The following is a 21633-nucleotide window of genomic DNA, read 5'->3' as shown; positions in this document are numbered from 1 at the left end:
ATATGTTAATATATTCCACGATTACAAATATTATATATTTTAATTTTTATTATTTTGTATATTCTCTCCGTGTAGAAAAAAATTATTATTGTATTATTTCGTCGCGGAATAAAGGAATGTAGAAAATAAACACGTGTGACGCGAAGCGTATTACATCGCGGACGATTCTCGGTCGACAGTGTTACACGCAACACAATCGCACAGTGATACGAAGCACGGATGCTACCACATGCCCGCTACAGAGGTCAGCTTACTACGTACGCAGCATAGTCGTCGTTTCGCGTTAGTCACAGTCTCGCGTCGTCGTTTTCGACAATTTTGGACAAATATCGAGGTTTAAATACGGGGTTTAAATATAGTCTCGAGACAGATTTGTTCCGCACGTAATTGTCGCAACCGGTAGCTTTTCGCGAGTTTCGAGGTTCGAGATCATTCGATCCTGCAACTTCATCGTTTCGCCGGTATGTTTTAATACACTGTTGCTTTTGCGCGTATTTGTTTGATCGACGAACGTTACGAGTTTTGTAACATTTCGAGGAGTATCTGAGTGATCGACGGATACCCATGAGTATTAAGAGAGGAATCTAACAACCGCAATTTCGTCGGAAACAGTTTGTTCAAGTGATTGCGGAGCGAGGGCAGAGGGGGGAGTGAACATCGTGCGCGAATGAATGTCGGGAGTGTCGAATTGAAGACGGACGTTCGTTCGTTTCATTATACATATCTATTAATCCACGAAAAAGTCTATTAACACATCAAATTTTTTTGTATGTATAACACGGTGATTTTGTTATTTCGTACGGCGACACGTAAGCGGAAAGATATCGATCCGACAGATAGATTTCGTATATCAATAAACGTAATATGTATCGAAATCGGGAATGTCGTGCAAAATGTCGCCAGAGTGTCTTGTGAGTGCTCATGAAGGATTAGGAGAAAATGAGCAGACTTGAGATCGATAACCCTGTGGCAACAATCAGATAATTTATTACGTATTATTAACGTAATTAATTTTTTTTGTCGCAGTTATCGCATAGCATATTTCGTGCAATTTCATTTGGATGTGTGTGAAGCTGGCGTCTCACTTCGTGGAAACTCATTAAAATTGAGTCGAGAGTTTTGACTTTATTTTTAATAATTTTAGAATTCTTGACATATAGATCAAACAAATAGTGCTGGCCATTAAAAGAATAGGCTGGGGAAGGGGGGGGGGGGAGGGAAATCGGGATAAACTGAAACGCCAGATTTACGCTGCATCTCCCTTTGTCCTTTGACAAGTCTGATGAAAAATTGATAGAACATTCGAAATATAACCAGCGTCTCAATCAGTATTTGCATGTTTGGTGTCTCGGCCAATCTAATTTGTTTAATAAATATATTGCAATAATTTTTATGCATTGAAATCTCTGGAAATTACACATAGACTCTCTTTGAAAATTAAAAGTGATTATAGACTGACATGAAATCTCATTAAAGTCGATAGAACTATCTCTTTTAATTAAATTTCGACTAATTGGTCGAAATACGACCAATGTCTCATCTCGATATTTATACATTTGGGCGATCTATTTTGCAATTTGTTTAATAAATATTCTAATAATTTTGATATATAGAACTCTCTCTCTCTTTCTCTCTTTGAAAATTAAAAGTAATTGCAGAATAACGAAATCTCATTAATCGGTAGAATTCAAATCAAAATATAACTAGCCTTTAATTTAACAATTTAATTGTTTAATTAATATTCTAATAATATTCATATATATAGAATTGTTTGTATAACTATTGTGAAACCCTTAAACGCTTAAAGTCTGGCAAGAAATGCTTAAAAAATCGTCGGCAGATAAAGCGAAACAACGTCAACTTGGCGGTTCAGTTTGTCCCGTATGTATATAATATAATGTACTAAATATATAGTAAAAGAATATATATATATATATATATATATATATATATATATATATTTTATTTGTCTTCACATAATATTGAATATGAAGTGCATACTCTTTGTAACTTTTAATAATAAAAAAAATTTATATAAATGAAAATTATCTTTATGAAAGTTATTCAGTTTTTTTAATACATTTATAAATCTATCATTGAAACTTAGAACTTTTATAATTTCTATGTTTATTATATGCGATAGAGGAATGCGCGATATTTAACGTAAAATACAATTCTTCAACGAAAACGGAAATTTTATAAACATTTTTATTTCATAATTATAATAACAAGAATTTTAAAAAGTAAACTAAATGATAATTATTCCGATTCTCGGTAAGAGAATATTTAATGTATTAATTCTTTAGATGAAAGAAGTAGTAAACTAATTTTAAAGTATCCTGTATATTTGCAAGGCGAATTTAATTAAAATATGCGTTATTTATTTTTATCACTTGTTCGCGACCGGTTAAAGACGCATCGAAGCGTATTTAGTATAGATAACATTTTGCTACTTTTCGGATAAAGTATCCTGTTTTACTCTCTTCGAGTGATACTTTAGCCCTTTCTTCGTAAGAAGGAATCATAAGCAAGAAATGATCACAATCCACGATCGGAAAGCGATGACAAGTAGCAGCGAACAGGGTCTTTTCTGGTAGAACGCTTTCGCGTTATGTCGCGTGAACCGATCTCGGGGAAGAACGATATCGTCGATGACCCTGCATCTCTCCTTCTGTCTGTTTTTAGAAGCGCCCGTTTCATGCCGATGTCTCGAACCGCTTGCGATACCATATAATCGCACGCTTTACTATGAAATTTTCTAGCACGAAAATCATTATTCGCTCTCTCTTTCTCTCATATGTTTTATCTATCTGTTATATTTTAGATAATAATTGAGAAGTAAAATTAATATAAGAAAGAGAGAGAGATCAAGAAAAATAATTACAGTTGAAATAAATAGATGAAAATGATAAATATTTTCTCAATTTTCTAAACAAAAAAAAAGATTTTATTATTGAAAATTTTTGCATACGTATTGTCACGCATTTATCTTGATTGTATTCAAATTAATACATTTTTTTAAAGCCGTCAAATTGAATATTAAAAATATCGAACACTCTTCCAAAAAAAATGTAAAAAAAAGTAAATTTATTTTATATTATAATGAATGAAAAATTATATAAATATGCTATATAATTTGCATTCTTTGTAAAGTACATCGACTTTGCTTCGGATAGAACCGACTTCACCAGAAATTCCACGTTATCAGTTTCTCCAAGTGACATTTTACCAAATGACATTTTCATCGGTCATTATAAATTCATAGAATTCGAGATTTCGCGGTGTATATCGAAACCGCGTATTACGTATACGATGTACTCCACCTGATCGACAGGAGCAGGATAGGTAAGCTTCGAAGGGGAAAGTTTTGATTGGGTTACGAGGACCGCTGACAGAGGGATCGATGGATATCCAGAAACGGAAAAGCTCGATGTAAACGTACCCTCTGCAGTCTCCTACCCTACCGTCTCCTACTCTACCATCTCGTTGATTTTTCTTTCTCTCTCTTTTTTCCTTTCCCTCTTCCATACGGCTTTCACGCAACATTCGATGAAAAACCACTAGGATGGTCTTCTCCCTTTTTCGGCCAGAGAAAAGAAAAAGAGAAAAAAACAATTTCGCTAATTTTCCATCGCGTACAAGGGCACTGGGACAACTGTCCTGTGAAATCGACGTGCTTCCCCACCTTCGGGCATTCAGTCGCTCATTCGCGCTTCAAAGCGGACACTGGATCAAAGGTGCGCCTCGACGTTTAAACGTTTACGGACTAAAACCGTCGAGCCGCGTAAACCCTCCCGTGGAGTATACCAACGGCATTCCCTCGTGGATAATTTACGATCTGCGACATTCCTTTTTGGTTGACACAGATTCAATCAAACGTATTCTGTAAATTTGAGATTTCTTTTTAAAAGTGTAATCAAATTACACATTAAATCAAATAATATTATTTATTACAATTATTATGTAATATGAATTATTTTTCTTTAACTTGTAGTGCGATTTGATTAGAACATGAATCCGCGATATTTTCAAAAAAATTAACACAACCTGTGTACGAGAAACGACCAATAATTCCATTAATCAAATTTCGAAGAAATGGAGATAGGGAATAAACGGTTTTCTTAATCTGAATAAAAGGCGAATGCGTCATAGATGCATGTATGACCGGTGTGTTATCAGGTGCTCTTAGGCGGAATGAGATAATGACAGAATATGTCGTAACATATCTTTTACTTACTGCGTCTTTACTGTATCCTCCTTTTTCTCTTTCTCACGGCGCGACGTATACGTATACCTACGTGTAAATACATAGAAAAAGTAATGTAAGATTAGGTTTTTAATCTTGATACGCTTCCAAAAATTAATTATAATTACGTTTAATTCACAAAATTAAACGTCTATTAAAATAAATTTTATGTATGCAGTTTGTTGATAATTGAAATAAACTTTATATGCATTTTATTGTGTGTATGTGTGACATAAACATCGTAATGTTTCTGGATAAACAGCAATATTCCACAACATAAATTACATAGACTATTATTTTTTTTATATTTTTCCAAATTTTTTTCTGTAAAAATAGTATTATATATACGAGATTTGAAGGAAGGTAAAATCACTCTCTTTGTGGTGTACATAAAAAAATTCAATATTATTTAATCTTCTTCTTTAGTGAAAACATGGTTTTGTTCTTGCCTGTTTTTCTGCTTTCGGACTGGTCGACAGTGCCGCGTAAACGTACTAACCGGCCTTTCTGAATGGATGGCCCTAACATTCTTTCCATCTTTTTCGGAACGCGGACGTGGACCCCGCCTGCACGCTGTGAACGTTCCACGTGTATGAATGCGTAGTGTAAATAAAATTCCAGACTGCACTCTGTGTTTTCTGAGTGTCGTCATGGAACGCGCTTCCCAGGTGCACGAACTTCGTTATAGTGTTCCTCTTTGCTTTATCACATATTTCACAAATAATGTATGTATACTGTCGGAGGATCGCTGTTTATTGACGAACATTATGATGTTTTTTTTTAATTCTCATATTTTCGTGGTCGATATTGGCCACTTGCAAATGCCAAAATTATATAATGCATAAAGGTTGTAATTTATATATATATATATATATATATATTAATAATATATTAATATATAGTATATTAACGACACAAAGTTATTCTATTCGTAGTGTCAAACGTAAATGGTTAAGTCTTGAGATGAATATAAAATTAATAATTATAGGGATTTTTTTATATATGGTTTTTTTGCTTATATAAGTTTTTGCTCTTTATTTGAGGTATTGCTAACAAGTAATATTGCTATATGACGCGAATACAAATATTTAAACGTCATTTAAAATTTAAGTTAATAAGTTTTTGCAACTTTTCTTTTATTGTGCTGAATTCAATATAATAATTTCTAATTATGCTGTATACAGGGTATCCCAGAATTGACAGTAAAAAAAAGGCATAATCTACAAGTGAAAATAAGGTAAAATTGTTTTATGAATATGTCCAAAAACTCACTTACTCTGAGTTACAACCTCTCAAAGTTTTCTGAAAAAAAACTCGAATTTTCTGTATACTATTTAAACTTGGAATTCAAATTTTACGAAAATTAGTACATATACATATACTTTGTGCGTTTAATTTTGGTGTTAAAAATTGTCTAAGAAAATTTCGAAGAGGGTTTTAAGGGGGAGGAGGGACTACATTTCGATATGCCGAATTTTATGTTGGTGCAATAAATTTGAAATAACATTTTATGACGGTAAAAGAAAGTAAAAAAATAAGTTTTATTTAACACTTTGATTTTTTGTCATATTGTATGAGAAAACCGGTTTGAAAAACTTTTCAGGAAACTTTGACTGTTGCTCAGAGGGGGTGCATTTCCGGACACATGTTCATAGAAATTTATCATATCTTTTGACCTGCAAAATGTTTCTTTTTTTTTTTTTACTATTACAGTCTGGGACACACTGTATATATTCTTCCACATTCAAAAGTATTTCAGACAAGAGAATAATGAAATTAATGAATGGTATTCTTACATTTATCTCAAGAGAAATAATGATATGAATATGGAATATTTAATACATAATGTTTAATATATAATTAATTCATCTTTTAAAATTAGTGTAGAAAATTGAAAGCTTAAAATATTTGATAATCAACTGATTATATAATCAGTTGATTATCAAATATTTTAGCCATTTAATGTATAAATTTCAATCACGATTCAATGTTACATATTTACATATTACAATGTTATATATATATATATATATATATATATATATATATATATATATGTATGTATAATTGGTTATTTTTCTTTGGAATATAAAACGATTGACAACGGCTGAGACGAGAATGAGGTCGAAGCTTAAAGTGGTACGAGGAACAGCCGCCCCGGAATCCGTCGGTTCCCGCGCAATTGTTGCGACAATTTAGCGCCGTTGTCTCCATCTTCTTCTTCGTTATCTCGCCAACAAGTTAATCTTTATAAATAGTTTGAGCACAGTTATATTTAATCCTGACCCTCGCGGTCGTGTGCAACTTCCACGTTGATACCTCTCGACTCCGTATCGTCAACGTCGATTTGAGATGACTTGATTGGAGCATATACAAAAATAATGCAGTATCTCTATTTACTTCTCTCGTTTTGAACAGAAACGCTTCGAAAGAATTAGAACAGGAGATACTCTAAACTTTTTATTTTTACGAATTTTGACAAAAATTAAAGCAAGAAAGGCTCTAAATTTCCCTTTATTTCCACATTCATATTTCTATGCATTCAATAAAATATACTTTGCTTGCAGAGTCTTGTAATAATTTTAAATCAATGTTTTTTTTTATCGAAAACTGAATTAAATGCTGCATTTTTGCATCTTTTTAAATCTTTAAAGTATCTTGTATAAAATATATTTATAAGTTAAAATAAAATTCTTTGAAAATAAAATTTTTGGAGTATCAATTTAAAATTAAATAAAAAGAATAAAGCTTTAGTATTTGTTGTATTTATTTATTGCTAAAGATTTTTTTTACAAAAACTTTTTAATATTTCTATTAAAAAATATCAATTTTAAATTGATCAAAGAATTAGGATCAGTAGAATTAAAATTTGTTGTATATTTGTTTATATTTATATATATATATATATATATATATATATATATGAAATACAATTTTTAAAGAAATTTTATAAATATATATATGTATATATCTGTTAATAAATTTTTATAAAATTTTATGAACTTTTTTTGGTGTGGAAGCTTTCCTTTGAAAATTTCACGAAATGAATATTTATGCTGATAACTTTTGATGAATCACTCTGCGTTAAAGCCTGTATATAATATATCAAGTGGAAGATAACAATATTACGATACTAATATCGTGATATCCTGAAGTATTAATTTTTCTCTCAGGGAAGAAGGTGCGTTTGGTTCGAAATATCTATCGATCGTGCAAGTCGATTGTTGAAACTGTGTCTCTATCTAGCGTTGCTTTTTCTCTCACGCTTCGAGAAGAGTCTCAGCACCGATATTTCTAGTGGTTCTTCGGTCAACCTAATTTCAGATACGACTGGTAATCGATCGTTTCTCAGGCACTACCCCCATTTTCTCGCGAATATATACATCCATCTTACGCGCCGCCGAATAAATGGCGTCCGACGCGACCGCGCGCCGATCGATCGTTCGGTCCTAATTTTTCGCCTTTCACACGAGAGACAGGACCGCGGTATCGATTTTGCGTCGCGTTTTCCGGCTCATCAATGAGAACACATTGTTCCTGACGAGTAAACTCGAGCGATTCTCGAGGCAAGACCCGAGTAAAATGGCTCGTGCGAGTTAATCTTAGGGCTCGACCGGTAATAAAACTGGACTGCCCTTACATTCCTGGGTAATGCGCCGTCTGCTATTTTAAGCCCAGGGTTTAATAAACTTACGTCGCTTAATTAGAGCAACATTTCTCCTAACTCGTCTTCTGCGTTTTCATCCGCCTTTTAACTGACCAATCAGCCGTTTGTCTGCTGTCGCATAATTTCGTGATTACGAACGATTGTAATAAAAAAAACATTATTATATAAATAACTACATAATACAACTAGTAATTCATATTTTGAATTGTAGGTGTAAGAATTGTTTTAATTTATAATAGAATACTAAATAAGAGAAAGAGAGAACAAAATACATAATTTTATATATATATATAATATTATATATTATAATTTTACTATGATATATAATTAATTCAAAATATTAATTATATTGTATTTGTTTATATATAGCGTTTCGCACGCATCGTAGTAAAATAATAGTTTCGCAAAATTTAAGTCAGATCTTGGTTAATCACAATTACAATTTAAATTATAATTTACAGTTATAATTTATAATAAAAAATATTATTTGACAATTTAAAAATAGGGACTGGAATGTACTTGATATCGTTGTCTAATTTTAGATTAAATGAAAAAAATTAACGATTTTTCAGGCTAGAAATACTTTTGTACAACGAATGCGCGGTTTATATATGTATCGTGAGTAATACGTAGAGAATTGCATGAGTTGCAACTTTTCTGCTTTTTCTGCTTGTTTCTTATACGAGTGTATATATATATATATATATATATACTAATACGTGCATCGAAGTCACAAGATTCGTATCTTCCGCCTCTGTCTTTCAGTTTCCGCTTCTCTTCTGTCTAGTTTGTTATAAACACGACGTTATACATACTTGTCTAAGCATTGTATTGCTCGTTGCCACTTTATTGGTATCTTTATGCAATAAATCGGTAAATTTATTGTGAATCACGAGAAGTCGCACTCGTAACCGATGTATGTACGATTTCGATATAGGTATTATTTTATTTTTTAAAATTTTATAACATACATATACATATACATATTTTAAACTTAAATTTTACGTATTGAAACGTATTTGAACAATAACATAGTAAATTACATTTGAAAAAAACCTCTTTTGCAATTTTAACTTGAATTTTTTTAAACTGTGATATCATAGACTCTTTTAGAATCTAGAATTATACTTAATATCAAAAAAAGTACGGAAAAGTTTTATTCTGTTGCTTGAATTTTGGAATATTTTTTAAATTGAAAAAAAGGTCATTTTTTATTCAACCTTTTATTCATAATATTTCATAAAAGATACATTTTCGGGCTCTGATTTTATTTAGTATTCTATCTCTGAATACCCTGTTTGACTTTTTTAGCAAATATACTTAACCTAGACTTTAATTGAAAAGTCTGCTCAGTCTTGAATGCTTGATAAATGTTGCGACAGAGAGCTTTAAATTTAAAGAGACCAGTTCTAAATTAGTATTCTTCGTAAGATCAAAGCGAGCTGCTAATAGTATTTCATTATACTGTTTCGTTACACACGTTCTACGCATCTCGAGGCTAGTTGTTACACGGTTGCTACTTTTAGAACACTACATCCGTAGCGTTATACGCGTCTTTCGAATTTCCTTGTCCATTCCCGTAAGCTCCACCTTATTGTATCAGTAAAAAAAAAAAAAAAAAAAAAAAAAGCGTCAGGATATTTCGCGGCGCTTAACCCACGGCGGGTCTATATATACGTGCGGTATTCATTCTTACCGTATACATATAGTACCGATTGTATGCATACTTTCTCTTTTGTCTTCGATCGTTCCCGTGCTTCTCCTCCCACATTGCGCACGTTGTAGGAGTCGTCACGTCTCTTTCCGTCCGTGACTTACCACGCAAACTTACGTGCGTGCCGTGCCGCGAGCTGCGCAACGTGTATACTCGGATCATACTATGATACTATCAATGAATGACTGACTGTCTGACGTGTGTGACGTGGCCACGCACATTGACCATAATGACTTATCTCTCACTCCTTTTTCCCCCCCCCCTCCCCCTCTCTCTCTCTCTCTCTCTCTCTCTCGTTCTCTGTCTCTCTTTTTATACTTTCCTGAATGTTTGTCGTTGTTACGCAAGCACGCGACAAACGTGTTTTTCTGATTATTTCTCATACAAGCAAGTTTCTCGATGTATCATAAGAAGGTTGTTATTCAAAAAATTCACATTTATGTTCTATGCTTTCAGTGCTTAGGTTTTTTTATATTTTTATCTTGTAAAATAAAAAAAATATATCGACGTTTAATATTTCCATGAAAAATATTAAATATGTCAAAATAACATTTTCAGGAAAATTTTTATAATCGATAAAAATTGAATCACTATGATTATACTTTTGAAATACGTTATGGAACTTGATAATTAAAATACATAATATTGGAAAAAAAATGTACAAGATAAAATAGTATATTATTTAATGTAGAAAATTTACTCATTGTTAGAAATTATACGTATGTATCATAATTTAGGAGATCATTTTATGAAATTACTTTCATATCATTAAAGATTTATAAGAATATTTACAACGACACATTCTCTAATAATTACAAAATTAAATCAAACCTCCCAGCATAATTTACGACTTTCAATCACAATTGTTACCATCTCAATATGTTGTTATTGCATTTGATACAGTCGTTATAGTTAATCGTCGTTACCATATGTGATAATACATCCGCGGTCAATCACCGTCACGAACGCGAAATACGAGCGTTCGATAAACGGAGCTCCCAATTGACGGAGCAACGCGAGGAACGAACGCGATGAAAATAAAAGTGGGCGAGCGAAAAAAAGACGGGAAGAGGAGGACTGAGAAGGATGTATGTAATCACGAGCGAGCGTACTTTTCTCATACTTTATGTTCTCCGCCCCCGCTGTCTGTCTCTTTTTTTTTCTCTCTCTCTCTCTCTCTCTCTCTTTTTTTGGCTCTCTTTCATATGCGCACGCTCCGCTATCCGGCGAACATTAACGGCGTAGAGCGTACAACGTTCTCCGCCGCGTACGATACAATCAATGAATGACCGTATAGTGCGGCACGCACAGTGACCGTGATGACTTTTCTTATCTAACATTCTCTTTCTTCGCCCCCTCCCCTACCCCCTCCTCTCTCTCTCTCTCTCTCTCTCTCTCTCTCTCTCTCTCTCGCGCTCGCTCTTTCCGTTCACGCTCACCACAATCTTTCCGCTCTTGTAGTACGCTTCTTTTCCGCTCAGTACACATACGCCCGCACGCACTCCCGTATTTTCGCGCTCCCTTAGCTCCTTCCTCTATCTCTCCCCCCTCTTCCTTCGCTCTTCTCTTTCTCCTCTTTCGTCTCCTTGTGTATGCCCTCCCCTATTTCCTTCCGTCCGGTTTGCGTTTTTCGTGATGCGTATGCTGCCGAGTAGAGTACGAGAAGGAAGTGCCGGCATAACGCGTAACATATTGCTCGCTTGTTTAATTCGGATTTAAATTCCGCATGAAATCGAAATATATTTTTTTGTACGAATAATATATATAATACCATGCGCAACATATATGTACAATGTATGTAGATCAATATTAATAATTTTTTATTGGACCAAGATTAATTGCTGTAAATCTGAGAGAAAAATTATACAATCGATATATTAATTTTAGATAAATCATAGCTTTATATACGTAATTTTATAAATATAAACCTACACTTCTTTTTTATCTGATTTACAGTTATAATTTAAAATTTAAATAGTACAATAATATTTAAGGAACTTTTTACAAAACACATGAATGATCTGATATACATAAATATATATGTTACAATATTTGATGACATAGAATCTTTTATTCTAAAACTGAAATGCAACAGTTTATATGAGAATATTAAAAGACTAAAAAGCTAAAAAGTAGAGAAAGAAGTATATATCATGTCCATATTATATACAATTTTTTTCTATGATACATACATATAAAAAGTATATCTCTATTTTATTCATAAATATTTGTTTTAATTCTTATGAATTCACATTTTCTCTCTCTCTCTCTCTCTCTCTTTCTCTCTTTCCCTGATGCGTAATAGATCCTGTTAGTCTCTCTGTCTTGCTTACAATTAAAACTATACATAAGTCGCAAGCGAGACTAAAAATTGACCGTTAGAAAAAAACACTGAAATCGAATTTTTCGCTTGGTTGTCAACGTCACGTGCGACTCTCTCCAACTGAATTCTGACAAGTGACAAGAAAATTTTGTAGCCGATTTCTTTAATCGTCATCTTTCTTTATCCACTAATTTTTGAAACACCGCGCCAGGACCTCGTCCGCGGGATCGGAAACATGGAAAATGTACGTCGTCAGGAGTTCTATGTCGTCCTCATCTTCGTCGTCGTCGTCGGTCGCGGCTATCGATCGGTCGCGGGCGTCGGCGTCGGTACCGCTCGGTGGCGCCCCCGTCAGCTCCGGACGGCGGCGACGGCGCTCTGCGTCGCTACCATCCGCCCCTGGGGGGCAGCGGGGGACCGAGCGCAGGAGGCGGAGGGGGGCGGGGGGTGCGGTGGGGGGCATCGACACGCAGAGAGCGATCGTGCCTTTGGTGGAGCCGGCAAGAACCCGGCGTGTACGTCGAGCCGCCACGTTAAAAGCGGATTTATTAGTTAGTAGAATTGCGTTCTTTTGTTCTACAAAATGTCCAGTTTGTCCTGCTCGTCGTCGTCGTCGTCATCGTTGTCGTCGTTGTCATCTAGTCTCGACACGACGGGTCTTCACCGAGAGAGAGAACGGAACGGAGTCGTGAAAATCGGCAAAGTGCGCGTGAAAAGTGTGCGGTGGTCGTGGGATTCTCTCGTTTTTCTTTTCTTCATGTGTGCGCCGGAGCGACGAGAAACGAGCAATACGCACAAATCGCGAACCTTGTCGTCGAGAGTACTTGTCCTACCGGCGTGTCGCGACTGGAATTCGCCAAGTGTTCGTGGAAATTCGACTGACACGATACTCGTCGTCTTCGTCTTCGTCTTCGTCTTCGTCTTCGTCTTTATCTTCGTCTTCGTCTTCGTCTTCATCTTCGTCGTCGTCGTCGTCGTCATCGTCGTCGTCGTGGTCGTCGTCGTCGTCGTCGTCGTCGTCGTCGTCGTCGTCGTCGTCGTCGTCGTCGTCGTCGGCATCGTCATCATCGTCGTAATCGAAAGAAGAACGCTCGGAGATAAGTGGAATAGTTCAACATTAGACACGACACTATAAAAATTTCTGTGTAACAATATGATAGTGAGGCGTGTAATTTCGAATTAAATCATGCATGAATTAAATTACATTGGAAAGACCGGTGTGCATTATCCCGTTACGCATTGGAGAAAAGGCAAAGTTCACAAGCGGCAGTAAATTCGTCTATGATAGTCTCATGATAGGGATGTACTCGAAAACGTTTCATCTGTGGATCGCAATGTCGAAGCGAGTCGTCTCAAGACTGCGCCTGGCACTCGTGGAGGAGAATTTCGGTTCAGCATGGCTGACGTCGCGACATCGGTATTAGGGAGATTCTTGTGAAATACTAGTGCAAACGATATAACTTTGGGATAATATTTGCTTGAAGGTGATCGGATCTCTCGTTCTACGTTTTTGTCAAATTCGCAAGATACGGTGAGTGGCAACGAGATGTATTTGGCCGGCCCACGCATGGCCGTTTTGCTAAATGATGTCGGAAAATGCCGGCTCCGAGAGATGCCTGCTCCAGCATCTAGTTTCTCCGACACTTTTCGCCACGCGAGGTTACCGATTTCCGTTACCGACGAGCAAGAAAAGCGGCGAAACGAATTTTTCGAGATAAATTCCATCTATCATCAACAAGTTCCCCTCATTAAAAAACTGGGCCATCTCTCTGGGAGTAGATTTTAAATGTCATTGATCGCGCGACCTTCGATGGAATTTCACATGCAGTTGTCACGTCACCGCTCCTCGCAACCGTTAAAGTGATCGTTCGACTGTCCTTCAGCTTGAAATGAGTGATTTTCGTCGTGCAATGCGTGCGCGAATCGATTTGCGGAAAATGTGATGTGTGCGTGATTCAAAAGTGCGCGCCCGAAATACGGCGTAGAATATGTTTCGTGGTGCTCGTGGCGCTCGCCGATATGTGGATATACCTGAAGAAGCTCTTTCCACTTGCCCTCGACATAAAACAGAGAAGATCATCCATTTCTAGTAAGACCTTTCGCATTCACCTAAATATAGTTACGATAATTCAGCGAACGGAACGCAATCTGATCTAAAAGTCACGATTGATTACTTGTTTCGCGGAATAATAGTCTTTGTAATGACAATCAACTCACTTTTATTCTTTTATAACGTTAATCGATAATTTATCAAGCTTTTGTCATTACAACTCTCAAAATTTGAGAAACGAAATAGATTTTTTGTAGATATAATCTTGAAAAAAATTGATTCTCCGTAAAAGATTTTTATCTTTTTCTGTAATATAAAATATAATATTATATAAAAATTTAATTATCAGTCTCACAGGATTATACATTATACGAAAAAGGCAAAAAAATATCTCCATTTCGATGATATACAATATAAAATAAAAATTGCAAAAACAGCTATCATTCCTTTCGTAATACATTAACGTTCTTGTTTATTATTAATCAATTAATAATCCAAGATTTCTCGTTTTATTCTATCCTTGTCGGTCTCATTGGCAAAAATAAGTTATGTAATTAGCGTGGTGTGTGAAAAAGAGAGAGAGAGAGAGAGACGAGTAAAGTCGGGCATTACGAAAGAGGAACACGCGTCGAATCGTCGTCGACGTTCGCTTCGCAGTCCCGGAGGGTCCATAATGGTTTGTTATTGATCTATCTCCGCGCGCCTTCCTTACACTTTTCTTTTTCCTTTCGTCCTTCGTCTTGCTGCCTTCGTCCATGCCGACAACGTTGGGTGGTATACGAGGGATCGGGAGGACGCGGTGGGAGAGCAGGGTAGTCCCACGCAGGAATTCCGCGTACCCCACGTACCCCTCACGGATTCCCGAGACTTTGGGGGAAAAAAACACCCTCTTTCCCCTCTGTCTTTTTTCTTTTTTTTTACTGATCGAAAATCTTGCCGAAAGTTTCTGCTAGAGAAAAAAAAAGGGAAGAGCCACTGTGAAATATTTCGTGGTCACAGAGCTCGATATAGGAAGAAAAGCGCCTCTTTTTCCTATGATTGAATATTAATCTCTTTCATTTGACGTACATACACACGTGTCATAACATGTATAACATTCAAATATTTCCAGGTATTTTCTTTTAAGGATTGCTTAAATTATTCATTGTTACTCATTTATAACTTGCATTTAGGAAAATATATAGTAATTTTGGAAGAGATAAACCTCTAATTGAAATAAAATCAATAAGTCCGAGTTATTAAAATACAAGACAGATAGCATTGTATGTTTAGAGTATTACAAGTACATTATTTTCGCTAGCGAACAAATCTCAAACTTCATTTAATTTTTCTATGTCGTTCACTCTCGTTTTCAATGAAATTGCCAAAACAAATTCTCGGAAGATAAAGAAATCTATGCCAATTATAAAATCACCGCTAATAAACAATGATATACTAATTAGTTCAATTTTAGATTTAATTTTATGCTTAACAATTACAATATTTAAATTTAGACAAAGTAATAAAAATTTTTAATAACGAAAAAAGAAATTAAAAGAGCATTAGAAAATATGTTATTATTTGCATATACTTATATATTAAGTATATTATATTTTTTAATGATTGAATGACACCACAAAATTGAGCTTGTTAAACATGTAACTTTAACTGTATTATTAAACTGTAATAAATAATTAATGTTTTTAATAAAAAATTTTGAAATGATCTATCCCTATAAAAGTAGGATTTGCATTGATTTTAATAAATTTGAATGAACCAGTTTTAAAAAGAGCTTTATTACTTATCATATGGTTAAATTAAATCATGTACTGAGGCAGAAATTGACTGAATCCATCGCATTCCGTTTCTTATTTCTATATTAATAAGAAGGTTTACATTAATTTAAAAATGATAACTTTATAAGACTTAGTAAAGACTGACTTCTTAAGTAGAAGCAATTTTGACTCAAACTTATATCGATTTCTTCTCTCTTCTTTCCAGTATTACTATATATCAGATAAAATATATATTTGCGATAAGCAGCAGAAAATTGAAGAATTTGCAGATAAAAAGAAAAACCTGCATGAAATCTTTTAATGTGTGGAATATCTAGCAACGTTATTTATTACTGAAAGTTTAATTTTCTGTATATGTGCGTGTACATTTTTTTTTAAGTTTTAATTTCTTTTGTTTACTGTAAATTCAGCTTTATGTGATTATAATTTATAATATCGAATATTCTCATATTGTCAACTTTTTATTGCGCCTAATCATCAAGTATTTAAGTAAGATTAGTTTTATATAATTTCCTTTCCGTATTCCATCACGAATGAGTGCATGTTATTTCGGATTTTCTATTCCTTCGATCGCATACTATGTTTTCCGAATAGAAGATCGAGCGTGTCTCTAGGAATGACATTAATATCACATATATAGACGTTACCGTGAAATTCGATCAACCGGAATGGCGATGATTGACGTCACGACTCTACTGTCGGAATGTAATTAATATTGCATAAATGAGATCACCCCGCAAACTTGTAGCAATTAGCACGATGCTGATCATATGATAGAATCGGCTGTAATTTCCACACATAATCGTGCAGAAAGTTTTACTTATGCTGTATGTGAGAAAAGTACATTTGAACGCGCACGTGCTGTCTAATATAATCACATCTACCGCCACGTATCTTTACGTGCCTCGTAAAATATACGTTTGTATCCTATACACAGTTAATATAAGGACATTAGGCGCCTAGCTGGTATAACCAACGAGCTACGACGCGACTCGCGTGAATAAGTCATGCACACACAGCGCCACGATCTAAAAACCTTCTTTTCTAAATTGACGTAAGTCAACGCATGAGCTCGTTGACTCGTTGTCGATGACGACTTATAGCCAGTATTCGCGAGTGTAGCTACAAAAGCGACTTCATTTTATCATTTGCCGATGCAGGAAGAGGGAGAAAAAGAGAGAAAGAGAGAGAAAATACACTCTACGTTGCCTGAATAATAAATGTTCTGCCATCGAACCGCCGCATCGATACCTTCGTACACATATGAGCTTTTCAGCAGAAAGAACGCGATGCGAAGTCAAACGCGCAAAAAGTACTCCACTCTTCGCGAAAGAGAAGACTTTCGCTCGCCAACTGTCCGCTCTTCATTTAACCTATGATTATCCTGATACTTGGTACCCACCTGTCATTACGATACATTGTGGCGACACCCATCGAGTTTTGTGCACCGCTGCGGAAGGGAAATATTTGCCGCGTACTTCCTGATTATATACCTCCACGGGTAATCACGAATCATGCGAGAAAGAAATGCCTACATTGTAATGTAATGCTAAGCTACTTCCTTCAATAATTTTTCCCTAAATACCCTCGAATACTCGAACAGGTAGAAATACCATAACAATGTTGCAACTTTTGTGGCACGCGCGTCTTTAAATTTCAGTGTAACTTAATAAAATCAGATTTAATTAATTTTTATACTTGAAGGAGATTTTGCAGAAATTTTTTCTAAGCAGAAATAAAAATTCGCAATTACGTTAAATAAAATTTCGATAAACACGTAACAAACTTAGATACTATGAAAATAATATTTCCATTTTATGACGATAATGTAGAACCATCAATAATTGAAGTGAGATAGTAAGAAGTGCGATTTTTCCTTATCGACAACTCTATCTATACTCTATCTATTATGAATGAACAGTTGAAAAGTATAATAGTTTTAGTCTCTGTATTTAAAAATCACTACCGAAAAATAATATATACATACACGACAGTCTATTCTCACAAAACATTTGGAAATTGTACAAGCCAGATCATTGCTCGTATCGCATGACATGACAAGATTGTAATTAAAATGGTAATCACCGGTTCGATAAAATGCCATCTCCATTACAAAGCGTTCAACTACGGAGAAAATATTAATCTACATCCTTGAGCTACATTTCTACGTTTTATAAAAATAATGAAGGTGCTTGGTGGATGGCTTCCTTTCGGATGCGGTTTCATCGTAATAACTGCAGAATAAGAGGGCAGTAATTACTTTTCGTGAAACTGTCATGTTTGTCGGACTCACTCTCCGTCTCTCTACCCCGTGCTTTGGTTATTACTAACAACGACTAGCAATGACTGCGTTAATTCTTCGTATGACAATTCACGGTACGTGATCCTTTATAAAAAATAAATTTTATCTTTTTATTAGTTTGTATATTCACTATAATAATAAAAACAATATTTTTACAGTAATGCACATTACATACGATATTGTCAAGCATTCTTCTATTGATTTTACACGTACATATTTTTTTCTCAATAATTAAACGGAACTATATTTGTCATTTCTTAAAAGATGTAACGAATTAACTTAAAACAGATTATAATGATTATCTGAATTATAATGAACTAAATTATCATGATATAATACAGAGATTTATATATAATTTGAACATAATTTAGATTTATATAATTTGAATATAAATAACTATAATATAAAAAAAACGATATTATTCTTGGACTTATAATTTTGAGATATCTGATATTTACGGAAACTACTATTTTGCGGATATAAGAAAAGTTTAGTGAAAGACTATGCAATACACAACCAAACGACGAAGATGTCATAGGCCTCGATAGCCATAGAACTGGTCGCTGGTAGGCAGTCCGGATATATCGAAGCGAGAGAAGGGTCTTCCTCAGGTTCTTCGGCTTCGATCCAGACGGGGACGACCTCTCCCTTGCCGGAGGAAGGAAGGAAGGACGGACAGACGGACGGACGGACGGACGGACGGACGGAAAAAGATAGAGATAGAAGAGAGAGAGAGAGAGAGAGAGAGAGAGAGAGAGAGAGATGGGTGCACGCATGACCCTGAACCCAACCGCCGTGGCACCCAACCCCCGGTACAGGGGTGCGAAGCCTCGGGAGAGAGAAGTCGAGATAGAACGGACGAAGCAAGGGCGAAAGAGAGGAGACCACGGTAGACGAGGGGAGATATACCGTATATACGAAGAAGAGAGGAGTGGAGAAGAGAGAGAGAGAGAGAGAGAGAGAGAGAGAGAGAGAGAGAGAGAGAGAGAGAGAGAGATTCCGCCGAGAGAGAGTACAGTTCCCGAGATCAATACTCCCGCGTCTTGCGATCATTCATCTTGCCACGCCCCTCTGCTCTCTCCACACATTCCCCGTCTTTCTCGTTCCCTTTCGTTTATCCCCTTTTCCCCATCATTCTCTCTCTTTCTCTCTCATACTTTCTCTTTCATTCTCTCGCTCTGTTCCCCATCTCCTCTTTCCTCACCCTTCGTGTGCCGCGATCTTCATCCCTCTGGTAGCGGCACCCTTCATAGTCGTGGTCGCCGTCATTTGGCGCCCAATCGTGGCGCCTAATACGAATGGAGCAAAGGGGAGAGAACTTTCCGAAGGTCGCAGGAGAGAGGGAAATCTAGAGAGAAAGCGTGATAGCACATAAGGTGGTGGCTCCTACGGTTTCATACGCATTGATTATACACAGTTTTATGAGAAAATGACAATTTCTTAGATCTGTGCATCAGATATTTAAAGAAACCTGTATTTAGTATTTAAATTTCTATTTATAAAAATAATATTTAAAGGGAAATTAAAATTCGCATCTAATATTTATAAAAAATTTTAAAAAATACGAAGAATAAGAAACAACATTTATGAAAAGTTCATAAAAATACGGAGAACAAGAAACAATCTATGAATCGATTCTTAAAATGCCAAATAAATTTTCTAATCAGAAATGAACATTATTTTATAGCAGAAAAATATTTAGTGTACGAAATATCGCGAGACATGTGTTTTACATATTTATTATAAAAATTTAATTTCTTGTAACATTTCTGAATTAATGACTTATACTTTTTATAATTTAATACAATAATGTCAAGTTGTATTTTTGTACAAGCAAATAATTTTGAATATGAAAATAACATGTATTCTAAATATGTATGTTATTGGCACTTGTTATTGTATCTATTGGTCATATAAGACGTGAGAGAAATTGTTTACATGGCACTGAATACTTATCATACCGTGTACACTTAGCTGTCAGTTTTCAACGATCTTTCGAAATGGAAAGATATAACCAATACAAGAATAAGGTTTTGGAACTCTTTGCAACGGTTTATAACGGTAATACTTTAATTGTTGTCAATTATTACAAAAACCTACACCGTTTTATAAGGAAAAAATGACAATTTCTTAGATTCGTGTATCAGATACTAAAAGACCCCTGTCTTTAGTGTTTTGTAGATGAAGACCTGCATTAATGTAAAGAGTTGTTTTAATCTTGTAAACTGTCATTTAAAAACATTAAATTTAATTTAAAAACATTTTTTTTTTAATTTCTTATTTATAAAAATTTATAAAAATACAAAGAATAAGAAACAACATTTTCTAATCGATATAGGAATATCGATATAGTGAGCTAGACATACGTTTGTCACAGTCGAAATATCCTTCCAGAATTATGTAATCTTTCCTTTATATTTTTTACTCATCTTTTTACGAGCACTTCCTCGCTAGTTTACTTACACCCGTAAGTTACACACTTATTGATAGAAGTATACATGTTTATTTGATTGAATTTGACAGGTTAGATAAAGTTAATATGGCAAAGAAAAAATAAGAATGCGGATGAAACATTTCCCACTTTATTGTGATATAGAAAAAAAATGTATATAGATGTATGCGTTGACCGTAATTTAAATGAATTTTAGAAACCAACCTTTTTCACTTGGCAATAAGAGAATTAATATACCAAAGGACCTGTCGGATGATACGAAGAAGATAGTTTCAAAGAGAATATTCATTGTAGATTGAAGGGCTAGTAGAACACAATCTCCCCCTCCCCCTTTCCCCTCACCGATTCGATCAAATCTCGCGATAAAAGAAGGCTAGAGTCGGGACGGGCAAAATTTTTAAAAGAAGAAATCGATACATTGATTCTTTTTCCGACATTCTTTTTTTACTGTTGTGAGTCCGGTTTCTTTTTGTTTGTATTTTCTTTTTCAATCTTATGCCGACAATTCACAGTGAGACTCGTGCATACACGTTTAAGGATATTGTAAAAAAAGAAGAGATTCAATTGTTATAGAAGTATTAAATTTATTTTTCGATGAAACATTAAAAGCAAAATTATGAAATGAATCATGCAATTATTACTCATTTAAGAAATACATATTTGCTCTATAATAATTATTAAATTTAAAACCTGTATTTTAGCGAATTTACCTTTTGAAACTGCAAATCTATTCTTTATTCCAATTATTGTAAGTAATACTCATTTTTTAAATTTATAATATCGAAATGGATTTATATCGAAATTATCTCATTATTATTATTGACAAGTATTTCATTAGAAATAATAAGAGTACTTATAATATATTTCTTTGTTTCATTACTATTATTTGTAATTTCATATACAAGAAATATATAAAACAAATGAAAAATTTAAAAAAATAATCAAAATTCACTTGAAAAATTAGCAAATTTTTATTTATTTGTCAAGGTTCATTTAAAAAAAAATACGGAACACCAATAACCATGCGCTACAAATAATGATTATTTTATCTTCAGTTCATTATCTTTTATACTTCTTTAAATAAATAATGTTAAAAAAAGAAAA

At 34.5% G+C, this 21633-nt stretch overlaps 1 protein-coding gene across 7 annotated transcripts in view; it reads left to right on the top strand.

Annotated features, from left to right (window-relative positions):
* Nucleotides 1-21633, top strand: part of LOC140667496 (serine/threonine-protein phosphatase 4 regulatory subunit 1) — a 139467-nt gene that overhangs the window by 6503 nt on the left and 111331 nt on the right. For 2 of the 7 annotated variants that reach the window (XM_072895528.1, XM_072895510.1), the window contains exon 1: nucleotides 19991-20138. The exons of 2 other annotated variants lie outside the window; for them this stretch is intronic. In XM_072895528.1, the coding sequence (XP_072751629.1) occupies nucleotides 20078-20138 (61 nt within the window). In that variant the 5' untranslated portion in view covers nucleotides 19991-20077. Of the gene's footprint in view, nucleotides 1-205; nucleotides 462-13008; nucleotides 14040-19989; nucleotides 20139-21633 lie in introns of those variants that run through there. 3 more of the 7 variants (XM_072895559.1, XM_072895536.1, XM_072895519.1) reach the window with 3 other exon arrangements.

This window comes from Anoplolepis gracilipes, chromosome 1 (assembly GCF_047496725.1).
Source record: "Anoplolepis gracilipes chromosome 1, ASM4749672v1, whole genome shotgun sequence".
In the NCBI taxonomy this organism is placed as follows: Eukaryota; Metazoa; Arthropoda; class Insecta; order Hymenoptera; family Formicidae; genus Anoplolepis; species Anoplolepis gracilipes.
This window is presented reverse-complemented; position numbering and strand designations above follow the sequence as displayed.